The sequence below is a fragment of the Gavia stellata genome, chromosome 6, assembly GCF_030936135.1.
Source record: "Gavia stellata isolate bGavSte3 chromosome 6, bGavSte3.hap2, whole genome shotgun sequence".
NCBI classification, from domain to species: domain Eukaryota; kingdom Metazoa; phylum Chordata; class Aves; order Gaviiformes; family Gaviidae; genus Gavia; species Gavia stellata.
Genome location: NC_082599.1, coordinates 5,220,908 through 5,236,739, shown reverse-complemented (window position 1 = coordinate 5,236,739; position 15,832 = coordinate 5,220,908). Strand labels below are relative to the sequence as shown.

At 41.7% G+C, this 15,832-nt stretch overlaps 1 protein-coding gene across 1 annotated transcript in view; it reads right to left on the bottom strand.

Annotated features, from left to right (window-relative positions):
* Nucleotides 1-15,832, bottom strand: part of CRHR2 (corticotropin releasing hormone receptor 2) — a 110,989-nt gene that overhangs the window by 11,890 nt on the left and 83,267 nt on the right. Inside the window, exons 9-11 of the mRNA XM_009820612.2 lie at nt 7,882-7,967; nt 4,589-4,724; nt 2,786-2,827 (exon numbers count right to left, since the gene is read on the bottom strand). Coding sequence (XP_009818914.1) covers nt 2,786-2,827; nt 4,589-4,724; nt 7,882-7,967 — 264 coding nt within the window. The remainder of the gene's footprint in view (nt 1-2,785; nt 2,828-4,588; nt 4,725-7,881; nt 7,968-15,832) is intronic.

The following is a 15,832-nucleotide window of genomic DNA, read 5'->3' as shown; positions in this document are numbered from 1 at the left end:
ATAAGAAAACACACTTCTGTTATGCTAACAACCAAGGCCTTCATATACGCCTCAGTTGGCAATGTAGCCTGTACAGGCCTCTCACTTCACAAGGAGGCAAGACACAGCATTATTGCAAGCTTTTGCAATGTGATGTGATGTGGCCTTCAGGATGCAATCTGGGAAGCGTAAGCTCTTTTTAGAATGCTTTGTGAGTATGTGGAGATCCAGGGAGGATAGGCACTATCACAAGAGAGATCTTTTATAATAATATACTACAGGATGCAAATCTTTTTCTGGACAGTATCATTACCAACCCAGAAAGCTCTGAAAATTCACTGAATTTGCGACTTGTTTGTAAGCTGTGTGGAGCTGAAGCTAGAACAGAGCAGGAAATTCCATCCTTTAAAACCTTTATGAGACTTCAAAAACATTCCCACAGTACCTTAAGATGAGTCCAAAATCCTTTCACAGTTTTGAAGTAGACAATGCTGCAATATTTGGGGGATTTAGAGGTATGTTATATCTCAAAGAAGTAGTTAGGGAGTTGCTATGGTTTAGCCAGTCAAGTGGAAGTTGAGCATTAGATGTAAATATATGGATACAGGGAAGACTTTGCTCACAAATTCATCTATCTGTAGGTGTTTACATGTGAGCGGAGTGTCTAGGCATGCATTATAGTCGGGGGAGAGCTAGTCCCTACTGTCAGTGAAGACTAGAGTTCAGGTGAGCAAATTAAGGTCTCTATTGCAGGCTAAGCTGATGAGAAAAATATTGTATTGACCGGCTTGAATTAGTGACATAGAGAGCTTGTGCCATTTGAGAAGCCTCATTGTCTCTCACTTGGCTTCCCGCTTCCCAGTCAGAAGGTGTCAATCTTCTACAGACCCTGTATCATATCTGGTAGACTCATGTGGATGCCTCAGATACTCTATAGACTCTCAAGCAGCACTAGATATCTTTGTTTAGGGAAATGAATCAAGATTGCCTAGATTACCCCAGTTGGGTGTCTTAACCTTGAACTGACTCCCACAGAAATGCCCATTCAAACTGTAATAGTAGAGTGATATAGCTGTTATGGAGTGATTCCACTGTTATGGAAATCATTCCAGATCTGCTAGTAGATTGTTAACAAGACATAGAAGAAGTAAGTACATGAGGTGAATCATCCTGCCTTTCAACAAGCCTGATTATGTCTGAACTTACTTAAGATACAGGAGATGGGAAGGTGGCTCATGGCCTTGGACAGAGAACTTCAGACTGCTGTAGTGTAGGAGATATTTCTCCCACTACAAGACAGCTGAAAGAATCCCAGAACAGCCAAAAAAGTGAAAGCCTGGTATGAACAGCCAACTGGTCCTGGCCCAAGTGCACAAAATAGAGGTGCACTAGGGTGGTACAAAGTCCTGACTTACTATGAAATCATGTGTTTCAGGCCCTGATGTTCACTGTGGCACCAGTGAGGGGGGCGAGGGGGGGGGGGGGAAGGAAGAAAAAGAAGACAGGAAAAAAGCCTGCTGTCTACATGGAATATTCTCCTTCTGAATTATCAGTGTAAACCTGATGAATACAAGTACTACTGAAGGAACATGCCAGACTTCTGGTGCCTTTAACCTCATCAGATTGTGCAGCAGAGTGGCTCACAAAAAAGACGTATGGTCACAAAGCAACTCAGATATCTGGCAAGGTTTTGAGGTAACTGTAGTCACACAGTTAATGTGTCTGTACTTTTGGGGGAAGATTTCACCTCCGGATTTATTAAGAGGCAAATGGAGTGGTCAGAATTTATTGAAGGAAAGTTGGAAAGAGAACTGAGAACACTCTGCTGCCAGTATATAAAAGTAGCATGTGCCTAACCTGAGAAAGCAGTGCTGCTTCTTGTTAACATCGCCTCAGAATTAATGAGGAAGAGGGGCAATGAAGAAAAGCAAAAAAAAAACCAAACTAGTGGTGCTTCATCAGCTGAGATATAAATAATGTTGCAGAGCAGCTGGGTGAGAAGACATGCCCATTCTTTCTCATAGTGCCACACAGGGAGGCCACAATGAAATTAAGAAGCAGCACAAACAAAATACATACTGATACAGCAGGAATAATTAAGACATTGAATTAATTTCTGCACAGACCCAAATTTTAACTGGACAAAGATGACATGCTTAAGTGCAGGTAAATGAGACACTGACAGTGTAAGCAGGGGAAAAGATACAAGTCTTTCACACTTTGGGGTGTAAGTCAAACACTGAGGGATATTAGTGAAACATTTCCTGCTTGAGTAGCAGTACCTAAAATTAATTCTGAGGAACACCACCGACCCTGTTCCCAACCCTCTTTTCTGAATGCAACAGGTATTGATCACTCAGAGATGGATATCCATACAGAAAAACTCACTCACTCAACTCAGCATGGCAATCCCACTATATAAATGGGTCATCTGCAGCATATCCTTAACAAGAGGCCAGCTCAGAATTAATGCTCATGTATGCCCAGAAATCATATTTACAATTAACGAGAAACTTCAAAGAAGTCTTAAAATGAAGAACAATAATTTTATAATCTGAGAAGACATTTTTTCCTCTGCCCTGACTTCCCAGGTAATAATCTAAATTTGATAAAGCTTTGTGAACAAAGGACACCTACAAAGAGGGCTGGGAAATTTAGATGCACATTAACAGAAACTTGTGCAAAAGCAATAGACTGATGGGACTATGGCCCCACGTAAAAACATCTCATGTCCCCATAATGAGGCATTCAAGTAGGTTTCACCTCCAGAAAATTAATTACACCGACAGCAGGGGACACTACTTACCTCACCATTCAAGAAGCAGTAAAATACTGACACAAAGAAGCCCTGGAAAGAATAGAAAGCAGTCAATTATTAGGTAAGCATTTTAACACGCAGAATCGGGGACTGAGCTTTATCCTGGGATCATCCTGAGCAAAACCGTAATCTTGTTGAGATCATCCACTTCCAAACAGATGAAATCTTTACCCTACAACTTCATGAGAAAATACTAAGTGTCTTGCAGCTCACAGGTGAGACATGAGAGCTAGAATCTAGACAGCTCTTCCACTGATAGAGGGGATTGCCACTCCACTGTGCTAAAGCATATCGACAGCTTCCAGCTGCCTCCCCAAATGGCACAGACCCCTCACAGGTGCTATTTCATGCCTGCCAGCTCTATGCAGATGTCTCAGACACCTACAGGAGGGTGCCAAATGGCCTTAGATGGTCTTGCGTGGACCATCAAGTGTATTATCAGGTGTATCATCAGGTTGTTTACTGAGCTGAATTTATCTGAGCTGAATTGCTCTGTGGAATCTATTGACAGCACTGACTAGACCCCTGTAATGACTGCAAAGATTGTAATGACTATAATGGAAGCTCAAATGACAACATGATGACACTTTCATCTCTAAACCTGCGAGCGGAATCCTACCCATTTTGCTTTCAGCAATGGGTTGTAATTCTTGTCACCACAACAGAGAGATACCCTGTGCTTTCTTTCTTACGCATGTCTTCATAACACTAACAATAATATAAGCAGTGTAGCATTTTTTGAGACATTGAGCATCAGCAGATAAACAATACAAATAATTTTAGGGAATGAAAAATGTGCATTGGTTCACTGGTAAAGGCTAAAGTTCCTTTGTTCATAGATTAAAAGATATTTTGTATATTCAGTTGTGTTTTCTGGTGGGATGCTCTGTGCTTCAAAGCTAAACATGCAATCAGTAAAAACAGTAATTTAAAACTAAAAACTTTTGTAATCCATAACCCTAGATTTGGCTTGACAGCATGTGTGCTGTATATTTGTAATGACATCCTGGGTATGAGAGTGCTTGTTCCTTCAGATATCAGAGGTAAAACATTAATATAAAACATAGTTCCACCCTAGTTCAAGAAGGTCTTTAAGTAGGGGTAGTAAAGCTGTAAGACACACCTAAGCAGAAACTTGTGGCTAAACACCATTCACGGTCTTCAGTCACTTTTGGTTTTGTGTCAAATTCAGAAAGCTCGTACAATTACTCACGTTCCACTGCCTTTTACATCCTGGCAGAACTCCTATTAAATTCAGGGGAGGGAGGAGAAAGCGTATGAGTTCTCATACACCATTGCATACACCATTGCAGGAGCGCTGGAGCGAGAGCCTGGGCAATACAGCTAATGTCTTAATTGAGTGAGCCCAACAGGTAGGAGTTTTTTCCCTTTGTATTAGCAACATCTAGTCTAAGTCTCAGCTCACTGTGTGCTCTGTGAAGAGAGAGGTACCTTGGGAGGGTGATTCATCATCCTCTCTCAGGCAGTTTAGCATAGAATGAAACATCACCTCTCTCTCCATTGACTAGAAGGAGCCCAGGTGAGGAGCTGTAGCTATAGACTGAACATAGTGCTGATGTTAAGGGAGATGAATCCCTCCCGTATACACCTGAGAGGAGATCTCCACTCCATATGACATGCTTATATGTCTATTATGTAAGCATGAACAAAGCTGAGCTATTTTCAACTAATATTTCTATCATGGACATCATTGCTATAAGTTTCATGGCTGAAAAGCACGGAGGATCCTTTCAGCAGTAGCTGATACCAGCTGTAAAATTGCTTTCTTACCTGAAAAGACTGCAGGAAGGAATTGAAATAGATGAAGACGATCTGGGAAATGTCATCTTCACCAGGGTTGACAAAGAAAAGCATATAGGTGATGCCTAGCAGAGGCAGAAGAACTAATGTTGCCTTGACTGCCTTCCTGTGGGCAGGAAACAGAAAACATCATAAGTGAACACAAGAAAGAGCAACTGAACCACTGTAGATTGACCCAATCCAAACAAATCACTCTTTTAGGGGAGAGAGAGGATGAGTCTCAGAGCAATTCAGAGGGAAATGAAGTACCTACATCAGCCAGAGAGGGAACTTAGGTGCCTCCTTGAGACAGTTCAGCACCTGCACATGTCAAACAAGGTGAGAAGAAAACATAAGGATGGCCTAAGACGTGTCTGCTCAGGGCTGTCCAATATGTACAGTCACTGGAGGAAAGAAGCATTTTAAGAGAGAAATTCACATGTCAACTTCTATCCAGTGTCTAACATGACTGAATGGACTTAGGGAACACAAGTACTCCCTGTGGGTACCTCCATCTCTCGAGGCATGCTGCCAGAGCATTTGCTGAGGATAGCAGTGGAAGCCTATATTTGCACAATGGCCAAATAATTTGAGCTTTTTCCCAGGAGGACATGTAAGTTTTAGGCACTTCTCAGCCTGCCTGCACAGGAACAACCCCAAGGTTTGTGACCAGCTCATTGTGTAACCCAAGATGAAGGCTCCTAGGGTCCTCAGGCAATGAAGAACACAAGTTTCTTAGGGCTCAGGAAAGGTTATTTAAGAGGGAGCCTGATCACATGTCCAAAAGACTGGATAGAGTTTAGCAGGGGAGCAGGGAAAGAGTGATAGCCTCCACTTTAGGTTGTGAAGCCACAGGTAAGTTTTCTAGTTAACACTTTCTGACCAGTGCCCGACCACTTGGAGAAATGTATTCTAGGAAAGCCTTTGCCTTTCAATCCTGCTGTTTGTCCCCACACTCTGAACTCTGGGTGACAAATGGGAACATTTTTTTATATCCCTTCCTTTCTCTCTCTTCTTCCTCCAGACAGTTTCTGTCCTATCAATGAGGCTTGCATTAGGCTGAAGCCTTGAGATTCTCTGCAGGTTTGGTAAGTGATTTCTTATACCTCAGGGTGATGTGATAAGTGCACAGTTTAGCTGCTGACCAGGGCAAGAATGCTGTGCCCACGAGATCTGCTCTATACCCATCTTTTGATTCTGTCTGCAGTATAAATGCTTTCTTTCTCTCTGCAACACCTGCACACCCAACTCAATTGCTTAGGGCTGCTTATAAATAATAAACAAGCTGGTGTTGTATAATGAAGCATAAGTGATTATTAACAGAATTATTAGGGGCTAACCTTTATTATTGGCACTATAATAGTGTCTTGGGGTGTCAGCTGCAGAACAGCACCTCATTGTGCTAGATACTGTACAAACACAGAAGACTGCGTTTTTGCTAAGTCTGTATAAATCTCTGTATAATGCCATAAGAGGCAGATAAAGACAGGCAGGTAGGCAGGCAGGGGAGCACAAAAACATTGCCAGTGTCAGCATAGAGTGACTGTCCTAACAAAGTAGCTACCACATCATTTAATACTTGCTTAACAAATGTTTGGAGCAGTCAGCTTTAGAGCAGCAAGGCTTGCCCCAGGCTTTCCTGGAATTATATGGCTTTCTATTTAGGCTGTGAAAAAGAAGATTCCCTCACAGAGCCTGTAGCAAAGATAAGATCACTGTCACCTCTTCAAGGATGAAGGCAGTTACTTTAGATTGCCTCAGAATCTAATATCTCTAAGGCTCTCTGCAAACTGCAGAAGGGATAAAAATGTATTGAGATTTGAATCAGGGTTTTTTCATGCTAGTTTTAGTTTTATGGCATGAGGTTTGAGCATGAAAAAGGGGTATTTTTCCCTTTCATTTCTCAGGAAATGTGCAGAGAAGAATCTGAACAAGAAAATCAGGCCACTGCATTAACTTCACATTTGTCCCCAAACCTCAGACAGGAGTAAAAGGAAGGAATCAGTCAAAACGACAAACCCCCATTACTGCAGCAAAACTACCTCCAAAGTCAAGAGCAGGCTGATTTGAGGACATCAAGATTCCAGCCTCAGTTTGATACACTGAGATTTTACCTAGAAATGATTTAGAGGATTGTGACCAATCTTACTCCACAAAACCTGTGCTATTTCCCCGTGTGAGGATGCTCCAAACATCTTGCAAGACACTGCAAATGGTAAGAGAGGGAGGGCAGTCAGCATCTCCTGATCTCAAAGAATTTGCTTTTGGACTGTTTAGGCTGATGTAAGTTCACACTGCTGCCAGAAGGGGCCAGGCCACCTTCCTTCTGCTGCCCTGGGCTAAACATTCATGTCTTCTCCTTTCTGCCACACTAGTGACTGCGAGGTTGCACAGTCAGCCAGCTCAGGGAGCTGATCCACCTGAGAAGCCACCCCATAGAAAGGTAATGATTAGTTAAGGATCAGGTCCGTGATGCAACCCACTGAGTGGTTACACTAATGCTGGTACCAGTTGAAGGGAGAGGGCACAAGCACCCTTCGTTACCACACCCTACACTCGGAAAAGAACATTAAACCCTACTGTAAATAACTATGTGCACAGTAATCATCAGTAATGATGCTGTTATTGATTACGGATATGATACGAATGTTTTGGCCAAGACTCTGTTCTTCTTTTACTTCTGGCTCTGCTAGGATGTTAGTATGAACAACATATCTTAATATGCATATGCACATGATTTATTGGGAAGTCTTGATATTGTATTGTTCTGCATCTACAAAGCTGGAGACTGGGACAGAGAAGCAACCTAGTAGTTTTTCACTGATTCTCCAGATTAGCTGAATGAATGGTCTAGTCATCAGTGAAGGGAGCTATGATATATTTATATAATATAATACAGATGCTTGTGTACATATAGATATTGATAAAGTTCCTATCCTCACTTGAAATCAATTTTATTGGAAGGGTGAAATTTCATGTGTCTGTTGGGGCATGTGCAAGCCTGAAAGAGGTAAAGAGGCTGGTGGCTGTGGCAGTGCACATGCCGGTAAGCCAAGGCTGTTTGTGTTGTTTGGACATGGAAATGGAGTGGAGAGAAAAAATGCAGGAACAGACAGCCTGCAAAAATACATACTGTATACCTGACTGTATGAGCTCAAGGGGCAAGAAAGACACCCTCTGAGATCAACAGTGGCATCTGGAAAGACAAAGATGGGACAAGAACAGAGCAGGCAAGGCAGTTTTTTGTTAACACCACAAACAGCAAGAAGCATCAGTTGACTTACCTGTACTGTATTGTTTCCGAAGTGGTTGAAGCTCTCAGCTTTGTCATTAAAATCCTAACTATGTTAAATAGAAATACAAAATTTATCTGGAAAAGAAGGAAAAGCAAGGAAAAAATAAGACCAGTGAGTCAAATACCGGCTTAAAGGATATGATACACCTTAAAAGGCACATATTGCAGTTCCAATCTGATTGAAAACAGCCTCTTGGTTTTACCATTGATTGCAACAGACTCAGAAGTTTACTAGAAATATCAGATTATGCAGCAAATATCCAACAGCTATTAATGTTTTCAAAACAGCAATGAAAATGGAGTACAAAATTAATGGTCCCAGCAAGGATCTTATTTTTGCTCCATTTTACTCCTTTTCTGCGTGCCACAAGGAACTAAAGGTGGGATTTCTTTGGCTATTTGCATCTGTCTCTGTCTCAGCTCATCCAAGGCTCCCTGCGTGGAGTATTTGGCAGCACTGTGCTGTGTTGATATGGCAGGTGTTTGAAACCAGCCTCCCAGTCCACAGCAGGCTGTAACGGTTAGGTAGCGCTCCCAGACCCAACGTACAAGACTGCAATGCAGAGATCTGAATGTGTATTCGGTGGAAGGTAAACATTGCACTCCACAACAGATATTTAAAACAGAGCAGATGAATCATACCTGAAAAAATACCTCTTTTTTTGCACTGTCTTTAAAGGTGAGATGATGGATTTACCACTTCCCTTTTTAATCTGCTGAGCTGGGTAATTATTATTTCTGTCACAATCTCACCACTGAGAATTGAGATTTCCTCTAATTACTGTTGTAGCATCTGCTAGCGAGTTTCTTACATAAGTTCCCTCTCAGTGTGAACAGGAAAGAAAAAAAAAACCTCTGAAAAGAAGATTCTGATTGTAGACTGAGATCAGCAGAAGGATTTGGCACCTAGGAGCAAGTTTTGGGTTGCTTTCAACACATAAAGTAGGGTAGCTTACAACATACTGACCTGTCCCAAAATTGTTGGTGATGTACACTGTCAGAAGTATAGAATTGTTATCTCAGGATTGCTGAGGTCACAACCTAAGCTTGTGAGAAGGTATTTCTCTCACACGCATTTCCAGAGTCCCAGGGCTCCTGGCATTTTGCAGTCTATGAATGGAACAATTCTGTGATTGATTTCCAACTATTTATGAACACTGTAGCAGAGCTGCCAATTTAAAGGTGTTCTCAAAATATGCTCTTTTTTTTTCTCTATGCAATGTGCTATATTTCAATTACAGTATCTTGGCATCCATCATATCATTCCCTGCGGTTACTGTAACATGGTTTATAATAAATGGTGCAATAAGCACCTGAATAGACACTGGCAGTGTTGGGAATTATGTACATTAAGCACTTATTATGTGAGATACAAAAATGCTGCTCTAGGAGTTAACATGTGACATTTTTTGAAATGATTTTCATAGCAGAGCAGGGCCTTAGGGAGCATAAGAAATAAATACAACAGTGCCATTTGTATACTTGTTCTTGCTAGAACTGTCTTTGTCATATTTAAGAGCTTGAAGTCAACTGGTTCTCACTTTATTTATCAGAGACAAAAACTGCTTCATATCACCGGTTTGACTTGAATCTTAAATTCCTCACATTGGCAATTGCACCATTCCTTGATAACACAAAGAGAAATGTTCAGGCAGTGTCTGCTGAGGGGGAGGTGGATGCGGGTGTTCTTCACTCACAGAAAGAAAACTTCTGCCTCTGAAATTCTGCTACCAAATCTTGATGTTCTTCGTCAGCTCAGAGACAGGTCTGGTTACTTCTACTGACAATGCAAAAAAGGCACCAATCCAAAACTTGCCACTTTTGCAGTCATAATGGAAGGTGCCAGATGGAATTATAGACTCTTAGGCAAGGGCAAGTTCCAAATATAAGTAAGACTAATAACATGGGATTAACATGATCAACTGGACTGGAGAAAGCATTTCAAGTTTCATAAGTCCTACTTTGATGTGAGAGCAAGGAACTGGAAATTCAAATTGCCACAGGCTGCATCAGAAAAATTAAGGATTTTGATCTTCTCTGAAATTAAGTTGCAGAAGTGTGATTCACCAGTCCAGAAGGAGAATTGCTAGCTGAAAAGTTTGGGAGTTACTTCACTAGAAATGGGGTTGTTTAGCCTGGAGAAGAGGAGGCTGAGGGGAGACCTTATCGCTCTCTACAACTACCTGAAAGGGGGTTGCAGAGAGGTGGGTGTTGGTCTCTTCTCCCAAGTGACAAGTGATAGGACAAGAGGTCTTTTCCAACCTTAGCGATTCTGTGATTCTGTGATTCTGTGAAATACTCTTATTCTATATAAATCAGTTTCTCATTCTCCCACTCTTTCCCCTAAACTCCCACATCCAAGGGTTGTAGCAACAAAAAAATGATGACATACAGAAAGCATGTGTTAATACTTCTCACCTAGATTTTCATGTATGTTTGCACTGATCCCTGGTGACAGCTGGCTTGCTCATCTGGTTGGCAGCATTAACACTGGTTGTCTCAGTTGAAGCTCACTGTGTGCTGGGTACCACCGAAAGCGGAGCATCCCAGTGGAGGCCACATTCAGGGAAGCAGTTCAGCTACCCAAGCACAGGCCACAGTACCATTTGAGGCACTTTTGCATAGCTAAGGCCTATGAGTGGCATCGGTACATGTGACACAGGGCTGATAAGAGACCACAACTGGCTACAGCAGCAACAGGAAGGCAGATACATCCGTGGTCACTTTTAACAAGCTGCCCAGGTGTCAGAGGAAAGCCTGCTAGGGACATTATTTCTATAACATTTTCTAGGAGACAGGAACACTAAGGCCTGAACAGGGGCATCAGCCACTCACCCTGAGTCCTCTTCCTAGTTCTTGCATTGAATATTCTGGATAACCACTAAGGGCAGTGGACATATGCCCACATGGGCAGTGTTCAAGCCTGTGGGTCTGAAGACAGACACTAAAATTCACCTGACGACGTACTCAGTAATCTCAAGTCTGTATTTCAGAGTGACTGTCACCCTGCCTCTTCCATCAATGTTTCTAGTCATGTACTTGTCCACAAGGCGGTTAGTCTGCAAACATCTTATTGTTATACTGTTTTCCTTCTATCTTTCTCCCAAAGTTCTCCTTTGCTGTGCAAGATTTCAAATGCTGAAGAGGATGCTTCAGGTCTCATGCTTGCAATAAAACGGAGTAGTCTTGCAGACAGCCCTAAGATAGATATCTACCCCTGAGCTAGTTACCACCAGCTCCTTTAATAACCAATGCAGAAAACCAGTTACTTTTACATTATAGTTCCTCCTGTCTATTTGAGGTGTTTACTTCAGCGTGAGATGACTCTCCCCACTTTGAAGTGCCTCTTTATGTGACTTGCACAGACAGACGTGTTGGAAGGGCATATATCGTAGGGCTGTATTACAGGGCTGCATTTAGTTGCCTAAACACAGTCACTGAGAGCCATTTTTGATGCCACGGTGTACCCCGCCTGACCTCAGACTACTGCTTCAGAACAGCATGGGCTTTCCAGAGGATCTGTATCCAATCTGCCAGACCATGTGGCGCTGACAGAGCATCTGAAAAGGTACTATGCACCTATGTTTAGGCAAAAAGGTCTCTCCTTTGAGTTAGATTAAATAAATCCTATCTTGATAGTCTTAATTTTTCCCAGTGGAACAGCTGTGAATTCAAAGCCACACTGATTTTTGGAAAAGCGTGAAGGAACAGAAGAATTCTTTGGCTAATGGTTGGCTGCCTTAACCAATTTGGCACTTTTTGGTGCTACAGCAATAGCTGTCATTTACAGAAAATCTGTCCCACTGCTCACCCAAGGCTTCAGAAACACTGATCCCAAATTCCACTTTACCTAACTGCAGAACAAACTCAGACCTGGGAGTTTTATTTCCTGTCCTGATCCTCATAAATGGCTGCTCTGTAAATAGCAAACTTGGACCCAAACTCCTCTGGATTCTTATGGAGGGTCCCAAGTTTAAACTGCTCCGAACTCCAGACCTGACATTTAGTCACACAATTACACTTTGCTAGCAATTAATAAATTAATTTAAAATGCCTGTCAAAGCCCTGGTAGTCACCTAAGGACAAATGTCAGACCTGACACCCAGTCATCTGATCACCCTGCATACCCTGATCTGTAAAGAAAGAGTGTGCGGACAAATGCTCCATGACACTGCCTAAGTACAGACTCCTAGCTTTCAGCAACAGGCAACTTTGAGGACTTTTTGAGACAGGCATTAGAGACTCATCTCTGTGCCTCAATGAGCTTTTCCTCCCTGAATGGGACTAATTAATTAACTCAACTTCCTCTTGGTTTCATCTTTACAACACTGAGTGTCAGTGAGTACTACACTTTAGCAGTTCCTGAGGAGGAGGGATGAAGATTTGAGAAGAAAATAAATTTGCCTGAAAAGCAAAGAGAAACCCATTCCAAGAGAAGGAGGGCAGAAAAAAGTAACCACAAAATTTGGTCTGTCTTTCCCTGCAAACCAGAGTCTTGTTTTTTTTAAAAAGGGCTGGTAAATGGGACAGGGGGAAATAGAGCATCCTGGGCTGGCTGGAAGGTGCTGGAAAAATGAGTCATATGTATCAGCCCAAGAGATGATGGCTGGGACACCAAGAGGATCATCAAGTCAGGAGAATCCTATGGCCGGTTTTATGTAAGGTTAGAAAAATCATTCACATCTCCTTCTGGCTTTCGAATCTACGAATAATGTATGCAGCTCCTTCAAGGCTTGGTTTTCCGCTTTCTCACAGGGCTACTTTCCACAGCTGTCACTGCATCAGGACAGGACATGAGTGCAGCCTTTGGCTCGTTAAGCACAAAGCTCCTGTTACTGGCTTCATCCCACAGGCATTTTTCAGGAAAAAGAAAAACTAATTCTTCCCCATTCTAGATTAGCTACCTAAGAGAGAAAAGTGAAGTGACTTGGCCTTGCCTGTAAAGTGATTCCTTCACACAATGAGGATAAGAAGAGTAAAACATAAGGAGCTGAGCTGGATGGGCATAATTTCATTTTTGATTACTTCTAGGCAGCTGGTTATCCCAGGCTTTATTTATATTCAGTGGAGAGAATCAGGCATTTTTCAACAGTGGTTCATTTGACTTATTTTAAATGAGAGTTTTTGGATAAATAGTGCTTGGACTTGAACCAGTTGCCCACACAAATCATCCCATGATCTTCAGATTGTCCAGGGGTATCCCACCTGAGCTTCAGCTGAACCAATCTGGCTGTATCTACTGAGGATCTGTGACATTATATTATATGAAAGCTTAAAAAATGTTTTGAGGCACCAATATCAAGGGTTCCCTTTTGTCTCCATTAAGGTTTCCCTGGGAGATCTTTAAGTCTTGAATAGGATAACCTCTCAAAGGCGGAGCTTAGCAAGCCAAAAATTCCAAGGCAAAAGATGCAAATGTGGTAACATCAAAATACTTGTTTCTGGTTTTGCCTGCTAGAAACACATTTCAGTGTGTTCAATTTTCATGAGTTCTTTTAAAAGAACACTCCTTCATTTCAGAAAGACATTTGGCTCAGTAGGACTTTTTAGTAGCACTCAAAGAGGTCTAATCTGAAGAGAAATTTTCACCGCATAATCAGATGGATTTTTATTGTCCATTTGTCCGCACTGGGCTTGACACCACAGCTCATATGGATGATAGCTTGAGCTCGTTCAGGATAGAAGACACAATCTGGGAATCAAACAGCAAACAGGCTGCTGCACATAGCTTGCAAAAGCTGAAGTCTTTGAAAGGAAAATGGATCTATTTTCTCAGCTGGAGAGAATCCATACAGTTCTAGGGACTACCAGACTGATTTCTGATTTGCAAGCAAGGAAGATGAAGCCTCTGGTGTTTATTCCTTAGATATATATATAGAAAGAGTAGCGTTTCAAAGGAAGAAAGATCTTACTACTGCAAAGTGAGTTTTCCTAGAAAAGAGCCTCTGTACTGTATCCAGCAAAGTACACAATTAATTGTCAAGGACTATCTTGTTGTTATTGGAGCTCTGTGTCAACAAATTAATTTCTCTCAGAAGTGGACAGCTCTAACAAAACCCACACATCAGTTCCATAAATGGAGACTCATGTATGGACATTTAAGAGAAGTAATGATGACAGGCAGTGCATCCTTTTTATTTATCTTTAATCTCACTTGATATTTTTATTCATTTCTGTTTATACATGTTTTCTGCTTCATAATGGAAAATAGAACTATGGATTTTTCCCTTGATATTTATGGATAGATAAAATGAATCCAAAGTTAAGGTCTTGAAGACAGAACAAAACCGCATATTTCTTATTCACTTACTTTTATTTATGATGTGCTAAGAATATCCTTATTGCTCCAATAAGACCCTCTCCAACTACAGATGGGAAAGAAGTAGTTTTCATATCTTGCCAGGCCTTTGGAGGTTTAGTGTTTCCATTTCTAAATTGGGATGAAAATTCAGAGTCCCAAGATGGAGTTATAAGCCAGTGATCCAAAAAGCATTTGGACTACCTGTTTTGGCACTGATCAATTATAATTTGAACATACAAACCCAGAAGCTCTTTTGAACTAAAAGAAACTTTCCAGTGAAAGATTTTGGTCATAAAAATTTTCTGTCATAAAAACCAAACACCATTTGAGAAGAAATTTATCTCCCTTATTGAGATGAAATAGCCAAAATATTCCAAGATGCACAAAAGAGAGAACTCTGATGGTGAAGGCTTCTTTGCAGCTTTCCTTAAGCTTAGGAGCTTAAATGGGAAGTCATTAAGTTTTTCTCCTTCTCTTTTGAGAGTTTAATGGGCAACTAGCATTTATTTTGCTCATTTCTGCTGGGCTTCCTATTTTATGCTTCACAGAAAGCTTGTATTTCTGTGCTTCCTAGAATGTTTGCTCCTCTTCACTCCCAGGAAATGTAAATATTATTCTATTTAGTCTTTGCATTTTTATGCAATGTGGTAAAATCCACCCCAGGAATAAGTCACCCAAATTGGCATCAGAGCAGTCATTTTAGCTGGGGCATTATATACTGTCATCCTGACCTCAGATGAATAGTCTGCCAGTTTATTAATGCCTTGTTTTAATTTTTCTATCATACTGTCCTGACACGGTTCTGAGACAGGGCCTTTTACCACAAAAGTTTCCCTTTCAAAGGTCACAGGCACCACAATGACTTTCTTTTGGCATACAGCAAAGTGCTGGAAAATCCTATCTGATCAGGAATGATGAGATGCAATTACGAAGAGCAAGGCATAATGTGGTGGATGGTCATGATCAGGGAGACTGTAGAAAAAGACTCCATGGGGCAGCAGTGAAAGACCAACTCTTCAGGCAAGCAGAGCAGGACTGTACACATCCTGAAGATTGTATGGGATGGAGTTGTATTTTGGTGGGAAGGGAGAGAGTGGTAAATGAACAGACACCTTCCTTAGCTGATGTCTGTGTTACACATCAGCATACAGACCCTTGCTTTTGCCTACACTGTCACCTAAACCCAAGCCCAAACACGACTCCAGTCCTGGCTGGGATCACACCATTTCCTCACTAGAGCCCTGCATCATGCATGAGCATCTTTTCCAATCTTATAACCCCATCTGTGATCCTCTCACTACTGTGCTGGTCCTTCTGTCTCTCCTGAAACACCTTCTATTCAAAAAGCTTTGCTAAAGAAACACACTGCAGGTCACTCCCCAGTCAAGTCAACTACCATGGGGTCTCTAGCCACATGTGACTCAACAGGGCTTCTCTCCAACTATTTCACCTGACAAGCCAGAATGTTGCAACACCACTAAACACATATCCTTGCTAAAATAACAATGGCACACAGAGAGTTCTTGCCTGAAGGCAGTGATAGCCCCTCGACAACCAATTCATCACACCAGCACATTCAAGATGACCACGATGACATGACAGCCTAAAACACAGGCATACTGTTGTGAATAGTCCACCT